Genomic DNA, 23,203 nt, shown 5'->3' on the forward strand with positions numbered 1-23,203 from the left:
TGCCACGCTGACTTGTTCCCACTCTAACATGGGCTACTGGTCAAAGGGGAGAAATGTAGCACTGTTATTCCCTCCACAGAAAGATCTAACTGGATAATCTTGACATGTGGTGAAAGTTATTTACTTATTTTCAAAAGGTGCCTCAAGTTATGACTACTAAATCCATAAGTAAACTCTAATTTCTGGTCTGGATTATAGAAATGCAGAGCTTCTCATGCATCCTAGTGCTGTTGAGAGTCTTATCTTTGATTTCAGTGAGCTTTGATCAGGCCCAGGTAAAGCTAAGCCACTTCAGAATCACTGCACAAGTGTTAACCAACAATCTGCAAGAGCAGAACAACATCGGCCCACTTCAGCACAACGCTAAAGGAAGTACACCTGCAGAGGAAAACTGACTGCCATCATTTTTGAAAAGGAAAACCTGAGAAATAAACAATGCCTGAAAATGTGCGTATTAGGGGACAGATTCATTCTTGTTTCAATTGGATTCATTGAAGACAATAAAGCTGTATTAATTTCCAACAGCAAAGAATTGGCCTTTTTTTTTTCAATCGACGTGGACTCATCTAAATCTTGAACTGCCATTTGCATTAAACCTGGGAAAGTATCGCCTTCCCCTTTTCAGCGTTTTTTTGGTCTACGTTAGATAAAGCAGGGGACCTTTCAGCCAATCCAGCAATAGTGGAAATTTCCAGACAAGGATCATTAATAACAGATAGGATTTTCAATAATCGAACTGGAGTAGGAGCACAAGTCCTATTAAAAAGATGTGGAAAACCAGCATCCAGAGAGCTTTCAGTGTCTGCTGGAATTCCTCAGAATAAGTTTTCACAAGATCAAATTTTTTGAAAAAGTCCAGGACTTCTGCCAAAAATCAGTTTGGCTGATAATTTAGTGGGAAACAAGCCCCACTGAACAAAACTTTTCTGTTTGTCAACACATTGATCTTCTGTTTGTCAACACATTGATCTTCTACACTTTGCATTGTCCTGGAAGGACTGGACATACAGCACTGTAGGACACATACTGAACATTATTTTATATAAGCAAGACAATGCTCATCTAAAGCTTTAGCATAAACATCAGGTAAAGAGATTTACCAAAGTGTTTTTTTTCCGTAAAATATCGATATTTTTGTTGCCAAAAAAGTCAAAAAATGACTTCTTCCCACTTGTATAACAATAAGGTTTGATAGGTAGAATGTATGAAATATACAGTAGCTTCTTCTGAAAAGCTATCTAAGCTCACTCAGCTTACAGTATGTGGAACGTAATTATCCAGAAAGTGAAATATGTATAAAAATAGGTAAAATTCCTACAATATTTGTATTGAATTATAATTCCTCCTGCCAGGAAGGTTACAACAGGTCTACAGTATATGTATGAAATGTTTGTTCATAAAGTTAAAAAACATCATTACCTTACTGAAGAACACATTAAATGTAGGAATGCATAATCAGAACTGACGCTCAATTCTGCTTAGCTGGTGCAAATCTACAGAGAACCATCATCCTTTCTGCACAAAACAAAACCACCCTCTAATTTGAGAGTTGGGGTTTTTTTTGTTTTGTTTGCTTTTGTTTGTCATAGAGGGGCCAGACTGAAGTTTATGAAAGAAATTCCTCTGGAAGTGGAAGTACGTTGTTTAATTTTTTTTTTCCCTATCTCCACTTTGTTTACTGACAGCAGTCACCCACCTTTTAAAATGATTATTGCCTGACATTACATGGAGCTTTTACTGCTTGTTCAGAACAAGGCAGTGAAATAGAAAGAACCTCCAACTCCCCTGTCATGACCCAGTTCTGGGCTTGTGCTTTTTTGACGAGTCTTTGATCTGCAGCAGGCCTCATAGGCTGGTTTCCCGGAGGAACATAGTGCCAATGTTGTAAGAAACCTTTCTCACTCTGGCAGATGTGATGGAGGGTTTTGGCGGCTTCTGACCACTTCTGACCTCGAGGAAGTAACAGATCCCAGGAATTTCCTTTGGAAAGTTTTCTGGAAGCTCTTCACGGGAACGAGGGATAAAAATAAAATTTTCTTCCTTTTTCAAAAGCCTAGAAGAAAAACAAAACAGAGGGATATAAAAAACTGTAAAACACAGTCCAGAAACATCTCTTTGGAAGAGACTGATCCTATGTGGTCCCAAATAAAAAATTAGTTAAGAGTATTATGTAACATCTAAAAAAATCCTAAGCCAGGATCCTCAACTGATATATATTAACTTAGCATCATCAACTTCAAGGAGCTCTGTTGACTGAGATCAGCTAAGGAGATGGCCCAAATAAACACATTATCTGGAAATCAGTGTCAGCATTCAGAAAGTCATGTACCAGAAAAGGAACCAAATTCGTAATGATCATTATCCATAACTTATCATTTGGCTCACTTAAAACACTCCAGTCTGGCCAGTTGTGCAGAAATGAACATGTCAGAGTGACGACTACCACCAGGTCTCCTGCTGGAAAGTAGGTATGAAGGTGACAGTGCTTGGGAGCTCTCACAGGTAGAAGCAGGGTGGTCAGTTTGCGGCCTTCTCGTACTCAGTAGTATTATATTTCATAAATTAGGCTCAAATCCATCAAATCCAGCTTCAACAAAAAACAGAATCAAATCTGACACTATTCATCAGAAGTACCCATGGCTTTAATCTGGGCCACCTGGTGGGGGTCAAAAAGAGATACAGGTTCATGGGAGCCATGAAGCCATCCTCCAGGCATGCCCACACAACATCACAGACCTGATTATACTGCCTTTTGCCATTTGTTGTCTTCCTGCATAGTGGAGGAATCTCTGCCTGGCTAGATCTGAAAGTTTAGGGACTGTTTATCAAGTGTCTTCCCTGAAACTAGTTGGACTTGTAAATTAAAGAAAGTAACTACATACATTTTCTTTTTGTTTCCAGTAAATTAAGTTAGGGGTATTCAGTCCCTTGCAGCGTTGAAAAGAGCAGTTTTGAGGCAAGGGTAAATTCTGAGCGCAGTTGGATATACAACAGCAGTCTTCATCTTTTCCCTTCCCAAGATATTTATTCTTTCTCTCAATCAATTTGAAGCTCAAAAACATAAGTGGGAAGAACTTTATTAGCTTCAGTGGATTGTGTAATAGATTGTTTATTTAATGTCTCTAAAGCTGATTTCTGGGAAGTAAGTGAATGAATGAATCCTGTTGCCAGGAGAATTTTCCAGGATTCTCAGCACATGTAATGGCGCTTCCTTTACTAAGTATTTTTCGTGGGTTTTGGCTGAGACAATCTGTGTGAGCTCATTGAAATATAAAGGCATTTTCTTCCCAGCTTTTAAATAATCAGTTGGTTATAAATCCAACAATGTTTTTGCCTTTGAACTTCTGTGGTGGTCTTTGTTTAGCATATGGTTTGAATGTCAAAATCTATTTTCCAGACTGTCAATTTTGTGATCAAAATACTGTAATCTTTTCTAAATTGCATGGGAGTTTGCAGAGGCCTCTACAGAGAAGCTTCTCTCTTTTCATCTCTGCAATACTTGTGGTAAATATTTTGCATTTTAAAACTACAGGCTTAATACACTGAAATAACTCTTTGCTGCTTCCCAGACTAGATTTCTGCAAGCAACAGTTGAACTCTTAGAACTTTCTGAGCTCAATCTGTAAGCTTTCGCTGCAGTCATTCTTCCCCAAACTGACTATTCACTATGGAGCATCTGGCCTTGCTAAAAATCAATGGTTTCCTTCTCAGAGCCTAATATTATCTAATTGTAATGACAGTTATACAAGTCTGAAACTGTAAAATATATATACATTCTTTAATTCAGTTCAGGGCTGGCTCTGAGTTTAGTTGATATTTCACACTATTTTCCTCATAGAACAAAAGTGCAAGATACTAATTAAAGGTCTTATTTTCACTCGTTTTCTGAATTGTAACTTGGTTGCAATGAAATGCTCCGGGAGGGATGGGTGACTAGCCAATTAGTCCTTTGGAAATTCCTCCACTACTGTGGCTTATGAAAGACTCCACATCCCTATATTAGGTGCACTGTTTGAATCAGCCTCTCACCCTCAGAAATTGTCTAGCCGACCTTTATTGGGTAACATTTCAGCTCCCAAGCAAGCACAGCAGGAAACTTTCTTTACCAAATGCTCATGGAAGCTACTTATGATCATATTCTATCCTACTTACTTTAGTTTATACTTTTAAGAAAAAAAAATAATTTCTGGCTCTTGTAATAATACCATTAGAAAGACTTTAATCAGGACAAAAATGACCTCTTGTTAGCATTCTCCTAAAGAACAGGTTCTTCAGATTCCTTAAATATATTGGTCCTGACACTTGGTTTCCCAGGCTGAGAATGAGATCATGGTTCAGAAATTGCCCCTGATTTCTTACCGCTTTGTGTATACACTAAAGAAATAAGTTATCTGCTAATCCTTAGTGCTTAACAGTGAGGACATTTTTCTGCAGGAATCTTCTCTCCTATATTTGTACCTTTCGTGATGTTAAAAAGAAAACAGTAGCAGTTGATGGCCATGACCCAGATCTACAGCCCTTTCTAAGTTTCTTGTCTTCCTTTTCATGGGTACAAAGAATCCCAAAAGATACTTCTGCCAAGCAGCTGAATGAATAGTGCAGATCCTCAGCAAGGGCAAGGCCGAGCCACACCATCAGCTTTTGCATTTCCCCTCTGGCTCAGGGGAAGAGCCAGTGTAAAACCTTCTGGTCTGGAAGGTTTCCTGGGTGGTAGCACCCAGTTCTGGTTGTTTGCCTCACCTTGTGGACCATTCTCAGAGAATTTCATTGTGATCAAGTCAGACTGCCTGTTCTGAAAGTCTGAGAGCACAATCTATCCTTCACCTTCAGGAAATTATATGGCAGTTTAAACTCTACATAAAATGTCCCCAGATTGTCCCATAGTCATAGAGCTTAAGTTGAAGTTACACAACCGCCGCAGTTCAGGAATAGACATGTAACAACTAGTCTGAAAATATTCCAAAGCATTTATCTCAGCTGTATTTCCTGCATCACTTCTGTGTATTTCCCTCAAGAGCACTATTGTAAAGGATATTTTTATAGTAGGTTATTCACAGGTTCAAAATTCTGGGTTCCACTCAAGTGGTTGGATATGCAATTTACAACTCAGTGCTTAAATTGTGAGGGTCAGGCTACTCAAGCATTCTTATAAATTGCCTGGAACTAGGTCTGCCCTCAGCTTGTCGTCTTTGTTGATGTTTCAGGGGAGGAAGAATTTCTTAAACACTGATTTGTAGCTGATTAACTTCCCCTCCTAACCTGAAATCTTCCAGAACTGTTTAAATTCTTGTTCTGTCCCTTCCCTAGTGGAAATGCTGTTGCTTTCAGACAAAAAGAGATGGTATCTGAGAATTATCCCATTTATTTTTTCATTTTCAGTTCCTTCATTTAAAAAAAAAAAGAAAAGTGTCAGTATGGAAACAGAAAATGTGGTTATTTTCTAGTGGAAACAAGACGCATTTCAAGGTCAGGAGGTCTGTGTGTGAATGAAAATTGGGGTCACACTTAGTGGGAACCTTGAAGAAGCTTTTAAAAGCTGTAGCTCTTTTTTGCATAGATGAAATGATAGGGTAATTATATTTCAAACTGTTTTGGCAAGAAACAGTCACATCTTCATCAGTGAGTTCCTATATTCAGAAAATGAACTAACAAAGATTTGTTACTACAGAATTATTTGTTGCAAGGCCCTCTATGCCGACTGCACGCCTTCCACAATGATTCTTACTCTCTCCATGCCCACTGGAAAGCAATATCACCTCTTTATCTCTCCATCTCTCAGAGATGTCAGACCTTTGTACTTATCACTGGATGCTGTGCAGATTAACTAATACTAATACAAAAAAAGTACCTCTGCTTGCCCTCAGGCTCAGCAGGAAGGATGGCTGCAAATATTTTATGATTTTTTTGCGAAAAGTGGGCTAACTTGCTCCGTTCCTTCCCAAGCAAGATACAATCACAAACTGAAGGATCTGTCCAAAGGGAGGAATAAGATGGTGAGAGAAGCAGCCACTTAGCAGTCTGGAGTAGCAACTCCTTTGGAAACATGAAAGAGCAGCTCCTTCGGAAACACAAAAGATGATCTTCTTTGAGAACGGTATTTCCACAGCTGAAGGAATAAATGATTACCACGTGTGCTAACTCAACTCTAGCTGCTTTGAGAAACAGCAGTGCTGAGAAAGCACTCACCTAGCTTCAGCCTGCTCTAATACTTTGAGTTCCACCATGAGGGCTTCAGAGGACACATTGCCTGTACAGTGTCTGGAAACCTTTGAAATCTCCCCACTGCTGTGACTAGTGCTTGCTGGACATGGCTAGCACAGGTTACCACATCCCAGCAAATTGCAAATCCCAGCAAATGCCAGCAGGTTCGTTCGGCTGCAGGAGCCCGGCACACTGCGTAATTTGTAGTGCTCAGGGGCCTGTCTTTTCTCTGGCCTTTACACCAGGCTTGTCTTAAAAGCCACCTTCAGGCCACGCAGTCAGGCCAAATCCTTCCAGAGTCAACAGATAGTAAGGGGCAAGCAAGCAATCCCGGTGGTGTTGCAGCCCATCCTCGGCCAGGCTCCTCCTCTTGCTTGCCAAGCTTGCCACTCGCTGTCCCCTGACTGCAGGAGCAGTTCAGGAGTACCAGCCCCCCCAGAACAAAGTACAGCATCTCCACCTGCCTGCACAGTTTGTTCCCCTCTGTCTTCCTCAGGCCCTCCACACAATGTACAGCGGATATACTTTACATCACAGTTCCTGAGATAAGTGCCATAAACTGATATATATATATGTATATAAAATATGTATTATATAATAATCTTCAAACACATGTTCATATCTAATTAGATATGAGACTAATTGTAGTATTTGCTGCTTCAATAAACTATGTAACAGGAATGTAATATCCAAGTAAGGTATTAACAACAGCCAAATATTTATTCAGCTTTGCTTTTGCATATATTTACATTTTAACCTCTGTATAATGAATTTCCACCTACCCTAAATAAAAGTCATGTTATGATAGGGTTTGGCAATTTGCTGAATCAGAGTTAAGAAAGCACCCACTCAGAACTGAACTTCAATGTAAACTTCTTTTAGGAAAATTGTTTTGTATAGACCAAAATTTGAGCAATATTTCTGAAAGAAATACAACGCACTACAATAAAGGAGAATATGCACTGCCTTCCTAAATATAGTATCCATAAGAAAAGCAAAGTGGCCAGGTCAATCTTCCATAAATGTTACCTTTCACAGGGCTGGCTATCAACAAAAGAAAAGGTTCTTTCTGCCCTAACTCTTAAAGAACTATAAAAACTGTAGTTAACCTTGTTCACATCCACCTATTAATTGCTACAATTAGGAAAATTTAATTAATGGCTTCTGAAACAGGTTATCAGAAGACTGTCTCCTGCTGGATTGCTGAGCCCTTCCTCTGTGGCAACAAGTGTTGGTCACTTCACCAGCTGGGCATCTGGTTTGATAACATATGCCAGCTCATTTGTTTCCATATGAATTCAGATGATAAATTATTACGGCACTCATTAGAAATATTGGTAGGCTGCTCATAAAATACACTGTATAAAGATATGGATTTGCTATTGTAATGCCAAAAATCAGTGCACTTGGTTCTAAATTTCAGTGGCTTTGAATTTCTCCCTCAGTTTCTATACATGCTAGAAAGACCAGGAGACTGAAAAAAACCCTGACTATGTCTGGATCTAATTCATTTCACATTGTACTTTATCATTTTTTAAACTATGGCAGTTCGTGTATCAGTGTTTTTCCTTCACACAGATCAATTGTAGTAAGATTATGAAAGGACTAGCCATGATTTTTTAATGCAATATATTGTATATCACATGCAGCTCAGCATGGTGAGTGTCTATCACTAGACCTTTAACACTTTTATTTCTCACCTACCTAAGCAGAAGGAATACTGGGTCTCTGCTCTCTGTTTGGGACATTAGAGAATCAGGCTCTGGTTTGCGCCAGGATAGGATTGTGCCATCACTAGTAAAAGGCCCCAGGCTTTGCATTGGTCTAACAGCACTGGCCTCAGGACTTGTCTGGATTTGTCTAGGCTTGAGCTTTTTGTAGTTTTAGCAGTTGTCTAGCAGTCAGATGACTATTGCCTAAATAAGTTTTAGCTTTAGTTTAGCTGTGTGGAACTGTAGTGTACATACACCGTTAACTAATGAACAGTGATCTAACACAGAGTTGTTCTGTGTAGAGTGAACTACCTATGAACCTTGAAGAAAAATGTAGTGTCACGAAGCACAAGCACGGGCAGACAGCAGAGGTCCCAGGACCACAATCACAAATCACAGTGACTACAGGGGTGCAGCCTTGTGGAGGCAGATGACACTGGGAACAGAAAACCAAGAATAAACTAGTGCATTTTGACTAGACTTTTAATACTTTAATCAGACTAAGAATAATTTTTTGTGTCTGTGTATAAGCTGTGTACCCTTTCTGTCCATAACTAAATTGCCTGTCCACCAATATCTCTCATGAAAGCATACATGGTGAATTGACCAATATAAAAAGAAACAGTTTTTTAAAGGATGCTTAGAAATAAAATTTAAAATAATCTGAAAAGGTTCTTGGAGAGCAAATCCATTTGTTTGTCCACATGAGCCAGAAAAATATAGATGTAGATATAGATGTAGATATAGATATAGATATAACCTGTAGGAAAAATATATATATATACACACAGATATAATCTGTAGGGAAAAGAATTTGATTACAATAAAATCCTATAAAGAGTTTATAAAACACATAGTTCTAATTTAAAATCCTGATAAAGAGAGCTGTACATCCTTCTTAACTACCTAAAACTTCTTCCATACAACATTCTGTGAGATAACTGTTAAAAACCTATCCAAATTCTGCAGTCTTTAATCAATTTTAAAGGCTGAGGGACAATTTAGGCAAGTGAACCAGCAGTGACCTCACCCAGCTCAATAAGGAGGTACACTTGGTTGCTCTCTCTGCTAAATCAGGTAAGGATGTAGGATACAGGCTGCTCATCTTTGCCTAAGCTCAGGTCCCAGATGTATTGCCCAGCATGTGGTAATGGAAAGTATCCGTACCCAACACTTGATGCCAGAAGCACCTTCTCCACAAGGGAAACACATGCTGGAAAAGACCAGAGGTGGAAAGAAGAGGAAAAAGAGAATTCATTTTAAAATACAGTTACTTGACAAATAGCAACAATTATGTTTACCTGCTTTTGATAACTGCTTAGAGATCCCAAGGCATTACATTGTAATACTATTAGGGAAACAGGATGAATGTAGCTATATTATATTAATATCTGATAAACATCATTATTCAAGGCTGAAACAAAGAATTAAAAATTATTTAATCTCTCTTCTGTGCCAAAGAAGAGTCTCATAAATCTCATTGTGCTTCCTTCCTGAGTATGGAGAATAGGGTAATTTTATTCAATTCAGGATAATGTAGATGAATTAAATAAGCCTTGAGCTGAATTTGCCAGTTTACTAAAGGAACAGAGGATGTGTTATTCTTCTATTCCTTCCTGGTCACATGTTTAAACAGAGACCAGTCTGGGATCCTCTACTCCCTCTTCAGTTTCCGCATGTTTCACTGGAAGTTTTACCACTGCTGTTGCAGTGCTTCCATTTTACAATGCTCAGTGATTCAAAGCAAATGGGGCTCTGTAATCCTACAGTCAAAAGACCTGTCTGAGTCAAGAGAACAAGATATTTTGAACGGAAGTGAGCTCTTATCCCCAACAGATTCAAAGGCCACCTTTGTAGAAGGTGCTGTTTCACACCGCAGAGCTCTGCCCAGGCAGGTGTAACTGGAGCAAGGCCGCCCCAGGTTCACTGCTGCTGCTAGGCAACACCACATCTTACATTTATAATTTTAGACTCTGATTCTTACATAGGCAGATTATGGGCTCACAGGGAAGTGTCTGAAACCAATAATAAGCATTCTGAAGTGTGATTATAATTTGAATGCTGATGATGCTTTGTAATGAATAATCTGTACTGTAAAATGAAAGCTGGTAAGTATTAGACATGTTTCCAGTATCTGCATGCTTTGTAAGCACAAAACTTATATCAGAATTTTCATCAGGGGGCATGGTAGACACAAACAATGATAAATGCCAGTAGTTTTAATTAACTGAAAATTCTGTTATTTTCATATTGATTGCAGAATTATCTACTTTGGAAAACATTGCTTCTTAGATAATAAAAATATTAACTGAGTACACAGCAGCACAGTATGATCAAATAGAAGCATTTGATGGAATATAAGGTCAACTATAAAGACATTTCAGTTTGTGATGAATCACTTTATTTGTACACGGCAAATTACATACTCATGCAAATTATATTCAAGAAAAGCTATATACAGATGCATCAGATCACTACTTGTTTATTTGGATAGTAGCAGTATATTATGTTCAAACCTCCTAGATCACCTTCAGAAGCTCCGAATAATTCTGCCCTATAGAGTATTTTGTAATTGCAGTCTCTCCTGGCCACTGTGTCAGCAGTGTCATTTCTTGACTTCTTCCCTGTCTGTTCTCATGCTTTCAACCATGCCAGAAGGTATGGTTTGAAATAGCCTTTCTAAGTCGCCCCATGCACATTCATTTTATTTTCTCATATAGTTTCTGAAGCATATAAAATAAACTCATTCCTAGGCTTTTCATCATTACTTTTAGCCATTCCTCTTGAATGATAACTGCATCTCATTCAAACATGTGTTTTCTTGCCATTTCTACTTCCTTTACCTGTAACCATGTGTATAGCCTGTTACTTGCACTTAAAGTTCTCTGAATGGAGCGCTGAATTTGTTCAGCACATAACAGCAGATTTTTTACATAGTACATAATGCAGATAACAAATACCAATAATTCTGTATTTTGTTGTGTTTTGTTTTGCAATTTTATGTTATAGCATTACTGCATCGTTAGTCACTTTTCTATTACCTATCTTCCCTTTTTGAAAGCAACAGTCTAAATTTGTAACTTTCTGGAAGATAAGCCCAGACATGATGATCATATAAGGTGAAAGTTTAGCCATCCAGAAACAAATGGTCCTATTCCTACTGGATTTCTAGGATTAAAGGGAAGTGAAAAAAATTGTAGCCCCCTTTTTGATACAGCCTGGAAGATATACAGCATGAGAAAATCTGACTCACATTATGCTACCTAGATCTTAGTAAGAATGCTCTCCAAACCCAGGCTACCTGCATTTGACTTGTTACGGTACAGTATGACCAATGGCAGCCAGGTAGAGGTGAGACACAGACAAACAGAAGCCATCTTCTCTGTGCTACAAGGTACTTGGAGTCAGATAAAGGGCAGCGTAAAAGCACAGATTTCTAACAAACTCCATATACAAGCCCTCAAACTGGCTTTCAGAACAGACTTTTTACCAGCAATGTGATGAAAAGAAAATATACAATCATAGAATCATAGAATCATAGAATGGTTTGGGTTGGAAGGGGCCCTTAAAGGTCATCTAGTTCAAGCCCCCTGCAATGAGCAGCGACATCTTCAACTAGATCAAGTTGCTCAACAATGACCACAAATCTGTTGTCCCACAGAAGAGGTGCCATATCACTCTCATAACCAAACCCAACAGAACTGGCACTGGTACACTGAAAGTGACTCTGGCTTCAGCATGCCAAGAAAAGAGTTTTGTGCATCATTGGCCCCACAAATACTCACTACTTATATTTCCAACTGTATTTTTCTTAAAATACTATGAAACTGTCTAGCTTACCAATTTCTGCTCTCAGGGACACAAACTTGAGCAACACCATAGCCCTGAGTGGAATAACACCCCTGAACCACATTTGTGAAGCACTAAGGTCTCTCTTCTGAAAAAGTACAGCCTGCACTTTCAGAATATCTCGAAGACCTTCTCAGGTTGGAGAACATCCCTTTATAAGAACTGCTCCTGTACAAGAAAAGTTCAGGTCCCTGTCATAGGGCCTTTGTTGCTTTTTGCCAGAATCACCTCCATTTGTATAAAATTAGCACCAAAGGCCCTGCTACTGCATAAGTTTTCAAAACTGGGACACAATTGGTGAACAATCTTGTGTTGACTTTTCAAACAATGTCTTAGAGGGCTTTTCCTGTCCCATAGTGGAAGACCAGGAACCAAAGCCACTAGAACACTGTACCTGGAAGGTCCCAAAGACAATTTCTTTTCAAGTCACACTAAGTTCCAAACAGCAATTTCCTACATATTTATTGAATTTATTTTTATTTAAACAAAAACAGATTTTCTATACCCAATAGTAGGTTGGGTCTGTGTTTCTCTTGCATGTTACCAGACAACTGTATGAATCTGCTTCTGTTCACTTTATGATCAAAACTCTATTCAGTTTCTCTGCCTCTTGTTCAATTAGCTACACTTGCTCCATTCTATAAATCTGATCTCGACTGAATGGGCTCTTCAGAAGAATGTAATTTTATTCACTAGTTTTAATTACTTTTAACTTTAATTTCTGACTTATTTATATTTTAATATATCAGACGCTTCAATTCTTTGATGAAGAAATTCCATTTAAAACTTTAATTTACATAGATAGGTATGGGGAAAAAATAAATATTGAGATTCATAGTTCTGTATAAGCAAAAAAAGGAAAGAAAAGTAGTATTGTTTGAGCAATTGCATACAGATTTGCCACAGAGAAACAGTCCCCAAACCTGAGCAAAACTGTACTTCAGAAAATTACTTCAGATACAGAACACTGGAAAAGGAGCAAGATTGAGATCTCCTGCCAAAAAAAGTGAGTACATCAGTAGTAATCCAAGCAGCAGAAATTCTAATAGTCAAGCTGTCAAATTTGAACAATAAGGAACACCTTTTTTATTTAGGAGCTGTTCCTCATAAGCAGATTTAATCAAGCCTTCTCTCTATTTGCATAATTTCTTCAAAGAGCTAGGGATAACGCTTTGCCATTTTCAAACTTTATTCCTACATTAAGAAAATGCTTCTATCAAGTGTCTCTTTACAGTGCTAAATAAGAAATTTTGTCTTCAAGAAAGCATAAAAACTCTTTGAAAGGTTGGCCTCACTGGCAAAATTAAAGACTTTCTTCTGAGCCAATGGGAATATGCTTCTCTCCGTGAACTGTGTCTAGCGGGTGGAACCCAAATCCTTAGCCTAAAGCTGTAATAGTGCATAAAATTATGGTGCTTTGGGAGACATCTCGCACTTCTTCTGTTACATGTTATTTTAGGGAGGAATGGTTGGCCCTCCTGTTGTGCTTTCTTGCCTCCACTGCCTGACTTCTTTGCGCATTCTGATGCAAACTTGCAAATGAAAGACTGACAGCCCCATGCAACACCTCTTGCCAGTTGTCCTGGTGCCTTGCTGACTTGCTGTTGAAGTTCATGTGTTGAGGACAGAGCATGTTACAAGATTGAACTCAAAACAGGCTGAAATAAAAACAGTATGAAAAGGCTAAGAGAACTTACTGGTATGTGGTTGGACTGACATTGATGCGGCGTGGGTGACTTCCTGATTCGAACTTGCTTGCAAGGGTGACATTGTTCCCAAAGAGACAATAACGTGGCATTCTTACACCAACGACGCCGGCCAGCACTGATCCTGAGTGAATGCCTATCCTCATCTGGAAAAACATGAGATCCATGTCAGTCTGTCTCTCTTGTGCTGCCCACGGTAATGTCATTAACACTTATTTACAAGCCAGTGACAGCAACCCTTTCAAAGAAATAATAAACCAAAGAAGAAAGAGTGAAGTGGAAGAAAACAGGCTCTCCCGTTCCTCTAGCTTAAATCAGATACAGTTAAAAAAAGAAGAACAAAACCATGGTTATCTTTTACCAAAACTATTTTCTTCTTCTGTGCACGTTTGCTGGAGACTACGGCAGTCAGAACAGGAATCATGAACAGAATAGGATGGGATCACCAAGAGTTACTGCAATATCAGCCATCTAATTACACAAATAGATATATTACAGAGGATTATTTTTGCCACCACTTCTAACATAGGCTTTAAAGTAAGACCCAAATTTTCTGAAACTGGCAGAAAGAGTAGTAAAGTGGAATGAATTAAGATGCAACTTTTATCTTCTTCATATTTTTTTCTTCCAAACTTCTTCAAGGTCTAAGGTCTTTCTCACTTGTCAGACTAAGAGATATTGCAATGGTGAAGATGCTGAAGATTAAGGCACCAATGATTTTAAAAATAATTGTATCCTCCTCAAAATAAGGAGGAATAAATCCCCAGCAAATTAAAAAACATATGACTATTCTAGCAATCATCCCCTGTAACTGTCTGAGATGTGGCAATTACATTGATCTGTAAAGCTTGCAGTCATCATCCAAGGTTCTTTCAGAGTGAATAATCAAACAGATTTATTCTGCGTACATTTTTGCAACCAATGGTGTTTGCCAAGAAAATAATTTTTACAAATAGCAAAGTCTTTTTCTCCTGTTAACTTTACAACATTACAAAATGAAAAGAAGATATTTATTTATATCTTCTGAGGATACTCTTACTCATAGCAACTGGACTGCTGCAAAACGTGAGATAACATGAAGAAAATAAATAGCAGCTACTAAAACAGAGGGTCTGATGGGGTCTGAATGAGTGACTTCACTGATACTATACTCAGTATGGTCCTTTGACTTACTTAATTCACAGTTACCGCACTGTGCTTTTGTCTGTCAATCCCTATTTTTTAAATAAAACAATATGTATTTACTCAAATACAAATAAAAAATCATAAAAAAACATTTTTTTATGTTAAGACAAATGCCAGCATTTTATAACCTTGGTGTCCATGAAGTTCTACGAACATGTGGGACCCCACATTATTTCACTGATTGTAGTTCTTCCCATGTGTCCAAGAATTTTACCATGCAGCTAAGCACCCTTTTCATTTTGTTCCTTTCTTATATGTCACAGACAATGGGTATAGCATTATATCTGCTATACACTAAGCCCATGCGTAACCTAAGAACATGTCGTTCTGCATTCAATGTGATACTATTTACAATATTCTCACAGGCAACATAAAACCTTCAATCTTCACAATAATGCTGTTAATTACAGACTAGGATTTAAAAAAAAAAAATCTGTGAATTAACAGCACTTGAATTTAATTGAGCTTTCCACCTTTACTACAGTTTGGAAGGCAGCTACTGAAATCCTTCAAATACTCTGTCCTATTGGGCTGGGAAGAACCCACAAGCTTGCTTTGGCTGTGAACATCTGTGCAAACCCATCACACCTACATTATTTTGGTCATATTTTGGGGCGTGAAGATTTCCTGCTTTTGCCACAACATACATTTAAACTCCATTGTTCATTTCCAGTGATAAAAGTGCTCCTGCAGTCAAGAAGCAAGCAAACAGCTCTTCTGCATATTAGTGAGGTCAGTACCTGCCCTCAGCAAAAGATTACGAGCAGAAAGTCTTGCACACACAACAGCAAGTATGCTATCAGCTTTCAATAAATAATAAAGAATTTATTTACAATGTCTTGGTTTTGCGAGATGGGAGAAGGATTGGTTATTTTGTACACAATTTTAAGAACAGAGCTAATGCTACCTATTTGTTCCACTACTACTCTGCACATTTCTTTAAGAATCACAAATAAACCACTCGCTGTGACCTCTTCTAGGGTACATTCAACCACATATGAAGGCCAGATTGAAACCATGGGAAAAAGCAATAGTTTTGTTTTGCTGTTGGAAAGTGGAAATGAGAGTACACATTAGAGTGGAAGGAAAATCTGGTAGCAAAAAATGTACTAAGAAAATAAAATTTACTTTTGCAATATATGCAGTGAAAGCTAAAGTTGTTGTTTATTGTTTTTCTGCTTTCACTCTTGAAGTGCTTCCCTTTATGTGTCCACATAGTTTTTTATCATTCAGTGCTTCAGTGACAGAGGACTTCCAAAGGACTTCCAAATCCATCAGGATTTCCAAATTCTCAGTAGCAAAAGTTTAGGCTCTCTTGAAGAACCCAAACCCCACTCACACAGTAAATGCTTTCAAGATCTTGTCTCATGATTGTCTCAAAAAGACACTGGGGAAATGGCCTTTGTGGTTATGACTTTTCTGCATGTGCCAAGGAAACCAGACGTTACACTGTCAGACTTGCTGAAAAAAATACAAGCTGATATACCACCCTTAATATAAAATATTTTCCTTTGCAAGGTTAGGTGAATGAAGCTAAAGCCATGCCAACTTCCATGGAAAAACTGAGGCTGGGAGCAAAAATAAACAGATATTTAAAATTTCACTCAGAAGTACATAGGTTAGATCTTCTGTGAACTGCTTGACTTTCAGAAGGGATGAGACAGAAGAAAGAAAACATTTCTATTTAATATAGTGTGTATCTAAAGAGATTTTTAAAACCCTTGGTTTGGCTGAGTACATAACATTTTGTGTTCTGTAGTATCTTTGATTTTTTTAAAAAACATGCTCCCACAATAAAAAAGGTAGATGTTCTCACAAACACAGGTTAAACTACATAGAGCTACCAACAAGAGTGTCAAAAACTGAAGTTTTCATTTTGTGCAAGAAAGTTAATCTAGGTTTTCTCATTAAACCATAGAGATAAATGCCTGATACAAGACAAAATTACACCAAGAATGGCTTGCAATAAAGCTCCGCTTCTGCTTCATTATATGGTTCTCTACAAGAAAAATCCTGCAACACTGATGCTATTGCCATGAAGTATTCCTTAGTGTGTCTTCTTATATCGAGAATAACCATTATCTTGGTCATATATTACTTTTTAGTGAAATATGCTTTTCACAAAAATGTCTTTTCAAGATTTTATTTCATCTGCAGATAAGTTATTCCAGCTTTTTCCTCACTGAGTTGAAAAGTATTGCGTTAACAGTTTAAGGCTTTTTTTTACGAAGCAAGAAAATGTGTGATCAAATTATTAGCAACAAGACACTTATTGGGGCACATCAACCTCTCACATTAACTTTGCAGCAAAAGAAAATCTGCCTAGAGAACTTGACTTAGAACAATAATAACAGTTATACATGTATAGTTATAGTTCCCAAGCTATATTGTATAGGCAGTCCTTATCAGTGCTTTCCCAGAACAGTTACCATTAAAGATTATTAATAACATATGAAATGCAAATTAGGTGGCAATGCTAGGATGCATTCTTTGTCTATCATAACTATATTTATTCATTTATGTCCTTTAAATATATGTGTAATATACATTATATGTATATTAACTATCTTATACTTAAATTGAGCCTTTTTAATAAAATGCATGCTTTTCATCTGTGCCGACTGCTCCTTTATCTGTCCTTAATTATTTGGCTAATGATAAAAGGGCAGCATATAACTGGGACTGAAAGTTCAGAGGCATTATGCATACAAATGGAAAGACAGATCTTTCGAAACTATCACAAAGAGAAGACAGCTGTGAAAAGAAACCAACCAGAAAATACCAGACCCCCATAGTTAAGGAACAGTGAAGAGATGGACAAAGGCAAAAAAACATTTCTAGAGCAGAATATTGGAAGGCACAATGGGGAATGAAACATGAACAGGTGTGAAAAAGAGCAAGAGACCTGTGAGAAGCCTTTTAGATAAAGAGGAACAACTTGAACTGGCCGCAATGGAAAGATTTAGAATGGAAAAGGACAGGGAGAAGAAAGATTAATTAATTTGATCTTTGCAGCAGCTGTGCTAAGTGAGGTGGAGAAAAGCTGATGTGAGTGTCAGAGGGGTAAAAGAAAAGCAGCCTGCTGGAGGACGAGAGGAAAGGCATAGCTATGTGGAAAGGAAACGAAGTTTCAAAAATTTTAAAGAAAATGTAGCAGTACTTGGATATTGCCTACAGGATAAGGCATAGGGAGCAGAAATGGCTAATATCTGAGTGACAGGAAGGATAGTGGCTTTGTATAATAGTGATAGATAAGGAAGGTTCATAAGGAAAGATAATGAGCACTGGAGCTATGGTCATCCTCTGATGGGGAAACGTGCCAGAAGTGGTATCAATGAGATCTGATAGTCCAGACTGGACTGAGAGAGAAAAGTCAAGAACAAACAGGAACAGGGATGATCAACATAAAAATATTTTGTTTTTCTGAACTGAACATTCTGTTAATGCATTTTTCTGACATACTGAATCTTACAAGAGTTGTGTGTTACCCCTTTACACTTCCTCATTGCCAAAGCATGATTTTTCTTTTTTATAGGTAAAAGTGCTCGGTTTTGTTTTGTTTTGTTTTGTTTTGTTTTGACCTGCTCTACAGTTTCCATCACTTCCAATAGCCCCAATGCCTTCTTAGGCACTATACTGAAAACTGCACTCTTCCATCAAAATGAAGCCTATTCCAAGTGAGACAAAAGTAAATGCAACATTGAAAATTCACAACCCATCTACACTCACTTTATGGTGAAGAGGCAAAAATATTTTATCAAGAGTAAAGGAATGCAGTGGCATGCCTGAAGTAAATTTTGTCATTGCTAATGTATTGCTTAATAGCCTTTTCTGTTATTCAGTACATTCACAATAAGCAAATCCACTAATTTGCTTTATGTTCAAAGCTCTTGAGCTTTTTCTCTTTTGAAACCCTGTTGAAAAATGCATTCTCCTTTCCCTCTCCTCATTTCCCCAAATAATTTTCGAGGAAAAAAACTTTGACATTGAAATGCAAGTGGAAAGATACCATTCTACAGTCTGAGTAGTACTTGTCTCCTCAAGAACGTTTTATAAAACTTCCTCAAATCTAAGATTTTTGACCAATACATGTCTGCATGTTGATAACCAATAGAACACATTAAAACCCGTATTTCCCTTCAGTCAAAACTGAGACACTGCATTACAAGACTTAAAAATACTTCCTTTATTAATTAGACCACAAAACAATGGTTCAAGCTGTAATGATTCCTGAAAGGAAAATTAACTGGTTTTTTAATTATTCTTCAAGCTTCTTATGTATATGGTGCTGTGCAAAAGTATCTGCAATCTTGGTTAAGGGCTTACAAATCTATTTTAAAAAGCATAACCCGTGTTTAATTCAGAAGAAGAGAAAGGAGACATCAGAGATATCTTTCCTGATAGGCGACAGCATGAAGAATTGCATAAGGACATGACAGTGAAGAATGATTTCTGAGTTGAAAAGAAAAGGGTCTTTGTGGACAGTATTGAAAGGCAGAGTAGGAAAAAGAAGAGTCTGTGGGTACCTTTCTTTTTGCCTGCCACTAAAGAGTAGTTGATGTTATAACATGCAAGCAGACTTTCCAATTCAAACCAAAAGTACATGTAACCTGTCTTCTGATAAGCACAGGGCAAAAATACATGCTCATTTCCAAAATTCTATCTCTGCAACCAGTAATTTTCAGTTCAGGGATTTCCTAAGCCAAAAGAAATCCTTTTTGTAGTGGAAAGTTGTTTGTTGTTCACAGTTCCTCCTCAAATATGAACTACGATAATATTTCATGGGAGTGGTAGCTGTACACATTCTTCCCACCACACACACACACAGAAGGACCTTAATAAACAGTTCTCACACTCTGAAAAACATACTCCCATGCTAGAAAGAGAAGTCTCAGATTGCCTCACAGGTTAACTGCATCCAGAAGGACTCAAAATTCATTTTCACAGAACTGCCTGCCTTACACAGACACTGAGCTGAAGAAGTGAGGGCAGGCTGGGAAGTAGGTGACACAGTTTGGAAAGCAACCACGGGCAGAAGTAATCCCCCACTCAGCCAGCCTGGAGCATTTCAAGTCTTAATAATGTGACTGACTGGCAGCTGCTCAAGACTGTGCTGAGCTGGTAGCAGAGCTCAGGGCTGATACGAGGCAGTAGCTGTATGGAAATACTTCCAGGCACGTGGATGTCCCAAGTCAGCAAGCATTTAAATACAATAGGAAGTGTTCTGCTGGATCAGGACTTTCGACATCAGTTTCAATAATGTACGTGGATATCTGTATGCTACTATTTCTCAGACAAATAAAGCACTCCTCACTTTCTGCCCTAACATACCGAGTGATAGTCTGTGTTTCAGCAATGACCTTCTCCCTTCTGTCCTTGCAGTGTCCTTCAGAAAGGAAAAAGTCACCTCTTGCAGAGCATCTTAACTATTAGTCTGTGACGCACTGCCAGTTCCTTTCAAACAGAATGTGCCAAATTCTGTAAGATGTTATCTGCTCTATATGTTTTGTAGCAGCTTCTACAACAGTGTTATCTCTAAATCTCAACATATGCCTTCCACGGGGACATTTATTTGTAAAATGTATTAACGCCAAATAGACTCTACAGAGCTCAGAGGTCTAAAATCTGAGCCACACACTGGTGAGTCAATGTGCCTTTCTGCTCCTTCAAAGAACTGCAAGTTGACAGGACTGACAGCTATGCCCTGACATATGCTTTAGCGTGTGGGTTATCTGTATTCTTAGACAGATTTATAAATATCACAGTGTCTTTCTGGAAAGGGACATATGACAGTACAGCTCACTACAGAATTGTTGCCAAGGAACAGACCTGCTCACAGGAAAATTTAGATCACTTTGAATTTCACAAGGTGTTCTATAGAACTAAACTGCAAGATATATTTCCCCCATATTTGAACAACATTTGGAGAAATGAACACTTAGCTTTTTTCAAATGAGAATTTCCTAGATTTCTTACTCATAGACGTAGAATTATTCAACCCGTCTGAACCAAAAGACACAGAAAATTACACAAGGACAATGAAAAATACAATAATAAACTAAAAAAGATTTAATTCCTTGGGATCAATAAATCTATTTTAAATAGTTATTGGGTAAAGCAATTGTGGTTTGTGTAAAAGACACAGTTATATTATAACCAATGTGATGCACATTACATATGTACATCCTTGGACTATGGTCTTGGCATACAGTCATCTCTACTGAATGGGGAGCAAGGAGCTATGAAGCATTTCTACATAAAGAAGCCCCAGACTTGAAGGATGAAATTCCTTTTCTCTTTCCCCTTAAGTTATTCCACTATGATCTAAGCTAGCCCTGCTTTGAATAGTGGTTGGTTTAGATGACCTCCAGAGGTTCCTTGCAACTTCCTTTATTCCATGATTCTATATTTCATACCCTATGATGAAAAATTATACCCCTGTGAATCTTCATCAGCAGTATGAAGTAGAATTACATGAAGTAAAAATCAAACCAAAGACTCAAGACTAGTTTTGGGGGCTCATTAGTTCTAGCATCAAAGAAAAGTTTATATTGGGGCAAAGTTTTTTGGGCCAAATTCTGTCCTGAGACATCAGTTGAACTCACTATGGCACTGCTCAGGGTCTAGGTTAGAAGAGGATGTGGGTCATCTGTAAGAAAACATCTGATCTGAAATGATTTGCTGGGGGAGGGGTATAAACCATGTAAATGAGAACTTCTAGAGTTGCTGAACAGAAGAATAAGTCCTATACCCTTCCCCTAAGATTCCAAAGAAGAGACATTAATGTTAATACACTGCTTCATAAGCTGCTTCTCCCTCACCAATAAAATGTTGCATTTCATTGCTGATACAGCATTTAATCAAAAACTTTTTTTTATTGTTTTCTTTGAGTAGTAATTTCCACAGCAGGAATTTAATTACTATGTGAATCTGTGTGTTCAGGCACTTAAAAAAGAGCTAATCATTCAAGCAAGCCCACATACCAGTGGAGGATTTTTCCCAGCCTCCTCTCCACTGACACCCAAAAAAGAAAAAAATTCATCAGAAAGTTCTGTTTGATTCTTAGTGTAGGAGGACATCTTTGTCTCACAGTGCCATCATATGACATATACTGAATGGATTGGGTGATATTTTAACAAGGATAAGTGACACATGCTCAAAATATTTAAGGGAACAAAAAAACTGGATGCTAAAAAAAAAGTTGGGCATAAGGGTTTTAACCTTAAGAAACAGTCTTCGATACTTTTGCTAATTTAGTCATTTAAGGTAGATTTCACCTAATTTCAAGCACCTAGAAGTTAGGCAGCTCATTTAAATTAGATTTCTAGACTCCTTCTAAACCAAGGAGGTAAACAATCTCAAGGCTGCAATTCTTCACATTCCAAAACTGGCACCTAGGAAGGGCTGGATCAATCACTCCTGAAGGTGTCTAACTCTCTTGGTGGAACAGAGAAGGACATTTAATGGTACGTTTAGCCAGGACACCTCATGCACAGACAGCTAAAGACAGGTGAGATGACTCCAACCCTCAGACTGGCAAAGTTGACACACTTTCATCTTCTTTGCTTAAAATGAGCTACAATCCTGTGCATAAATGATCAAAGAAACAGCTGTTGATGGATAGGACCCCATCAGAAGATCATTCTATTTGCAGAACAGCAGAAATTTCTTCAGGTTTTTTAACATAATGGTCTTTGAATCTAGCCTGCAATCTTTGAAATTGTAAAATGAAATGACCTTTCAATGGAAAAGTCATGCTTCATCTTTTGATCATAGTACATGCTTTTATGCATAGATGAAATTCATGTTGATCTGCTTTGGGAAGAGCTTGGAACTAATCAACAAGGATCTGCTGCATAACAGCTTTAAAATCTACAGAAACCATTGATGTCTAAGAATCTTACAGTTTTATTATTAGAAGCAACCTTATCTAGCCTATGTAGAATAACGATGTATCTGTATCAAGATTCTTCCCAAAGGCTTCTACACTGTTAGAGAGACCTGAATTGTTGCCTATGTCATTTAAACCTTTACCACTGCAAGGTGTTTTAATACTTTTTGCACAAAGAGGAGACACTTTTTAAGTGTGTAGTTTCTACTGGATCCCCCAGCTTCTTGCAATCAGCACCAAGGCAAACATAATCAAGATAAAAAAATGATTAATCCCCCTCTGCCATATGGACACAGTAGACACAACAAAAAAATCAATGGGCCAGGTTTTGCAAATATGCCTGTTCATAAGTTGGGAAAAGTGGAGAGACTAGTCCCTTTGGCACCTCTCAATCTAACAAACAATATATCCAATTAAAAATAGACAAATACCAGAAACAAGTCAACATGTGCCCTCTTTTGAAATACAGTAAATCAAGGAATGACGACATGGAAAGATAAAAGGCTAAGAACAGCCCAAGCTGTGCATAAGGAATGCTTAGTGTTGCAAGTTATAATAGCTAAAAAATAGTTTGCTTCCTTGTGAAGACACTTAGGGCACATCCATCATCATAGAAATCTGAATACTAAATGTCCAACATGACCACTCATTCTCATGCT

General features: G+C 37.9%; 1 protein-coding gene across 1 annotated transcript in view; it reads right to left on the reverse strand.

Annotated features, from left to right (window-relative positions):
- Positions 1-1,487: 1,487 nt before the first annotated feature.
- GUCY1A2 (guanylate cyclase 1 soluble subunit alpha 2) overlaps positions 1,488-23,203 on the reverse strand; it is a 162,226-nt gene continuing 140,510 nt past the window's right edge. The window contains exons 7-8 of the mRNA XM_050905388.1: positions 13,460-13,614; positions 1,488-2,053 (exon numbers count right to left, since the gene is read on the reverse strand). Coding sequence (XP_050761345.1) covers positions 1,846-2,053; positions 13,460-13,614 — 363 coding nt within the window. The 3' untranslated portion in view covers positions 1,488-1,845. The remainder of the gene's footprint in view (positions 2,054-13,459; positions 13,615-23,203) is intronic.

Source organism: Gymnogyps californianus, chromosome 1 (genome assembly GCF_018139145.2).
Source record: "Gymnogyps californianus isolate 813 chromosome 1, ASM1813914v2, whole genome shotgun sequence".
NCBI classification, from domain to species: domain Eukaryota; kingdom Metazoa; phylum Chordata; class Aves; order Accipitriformes; family Cathartidae; genus Gymnogyps; species Gymnogyps californianus.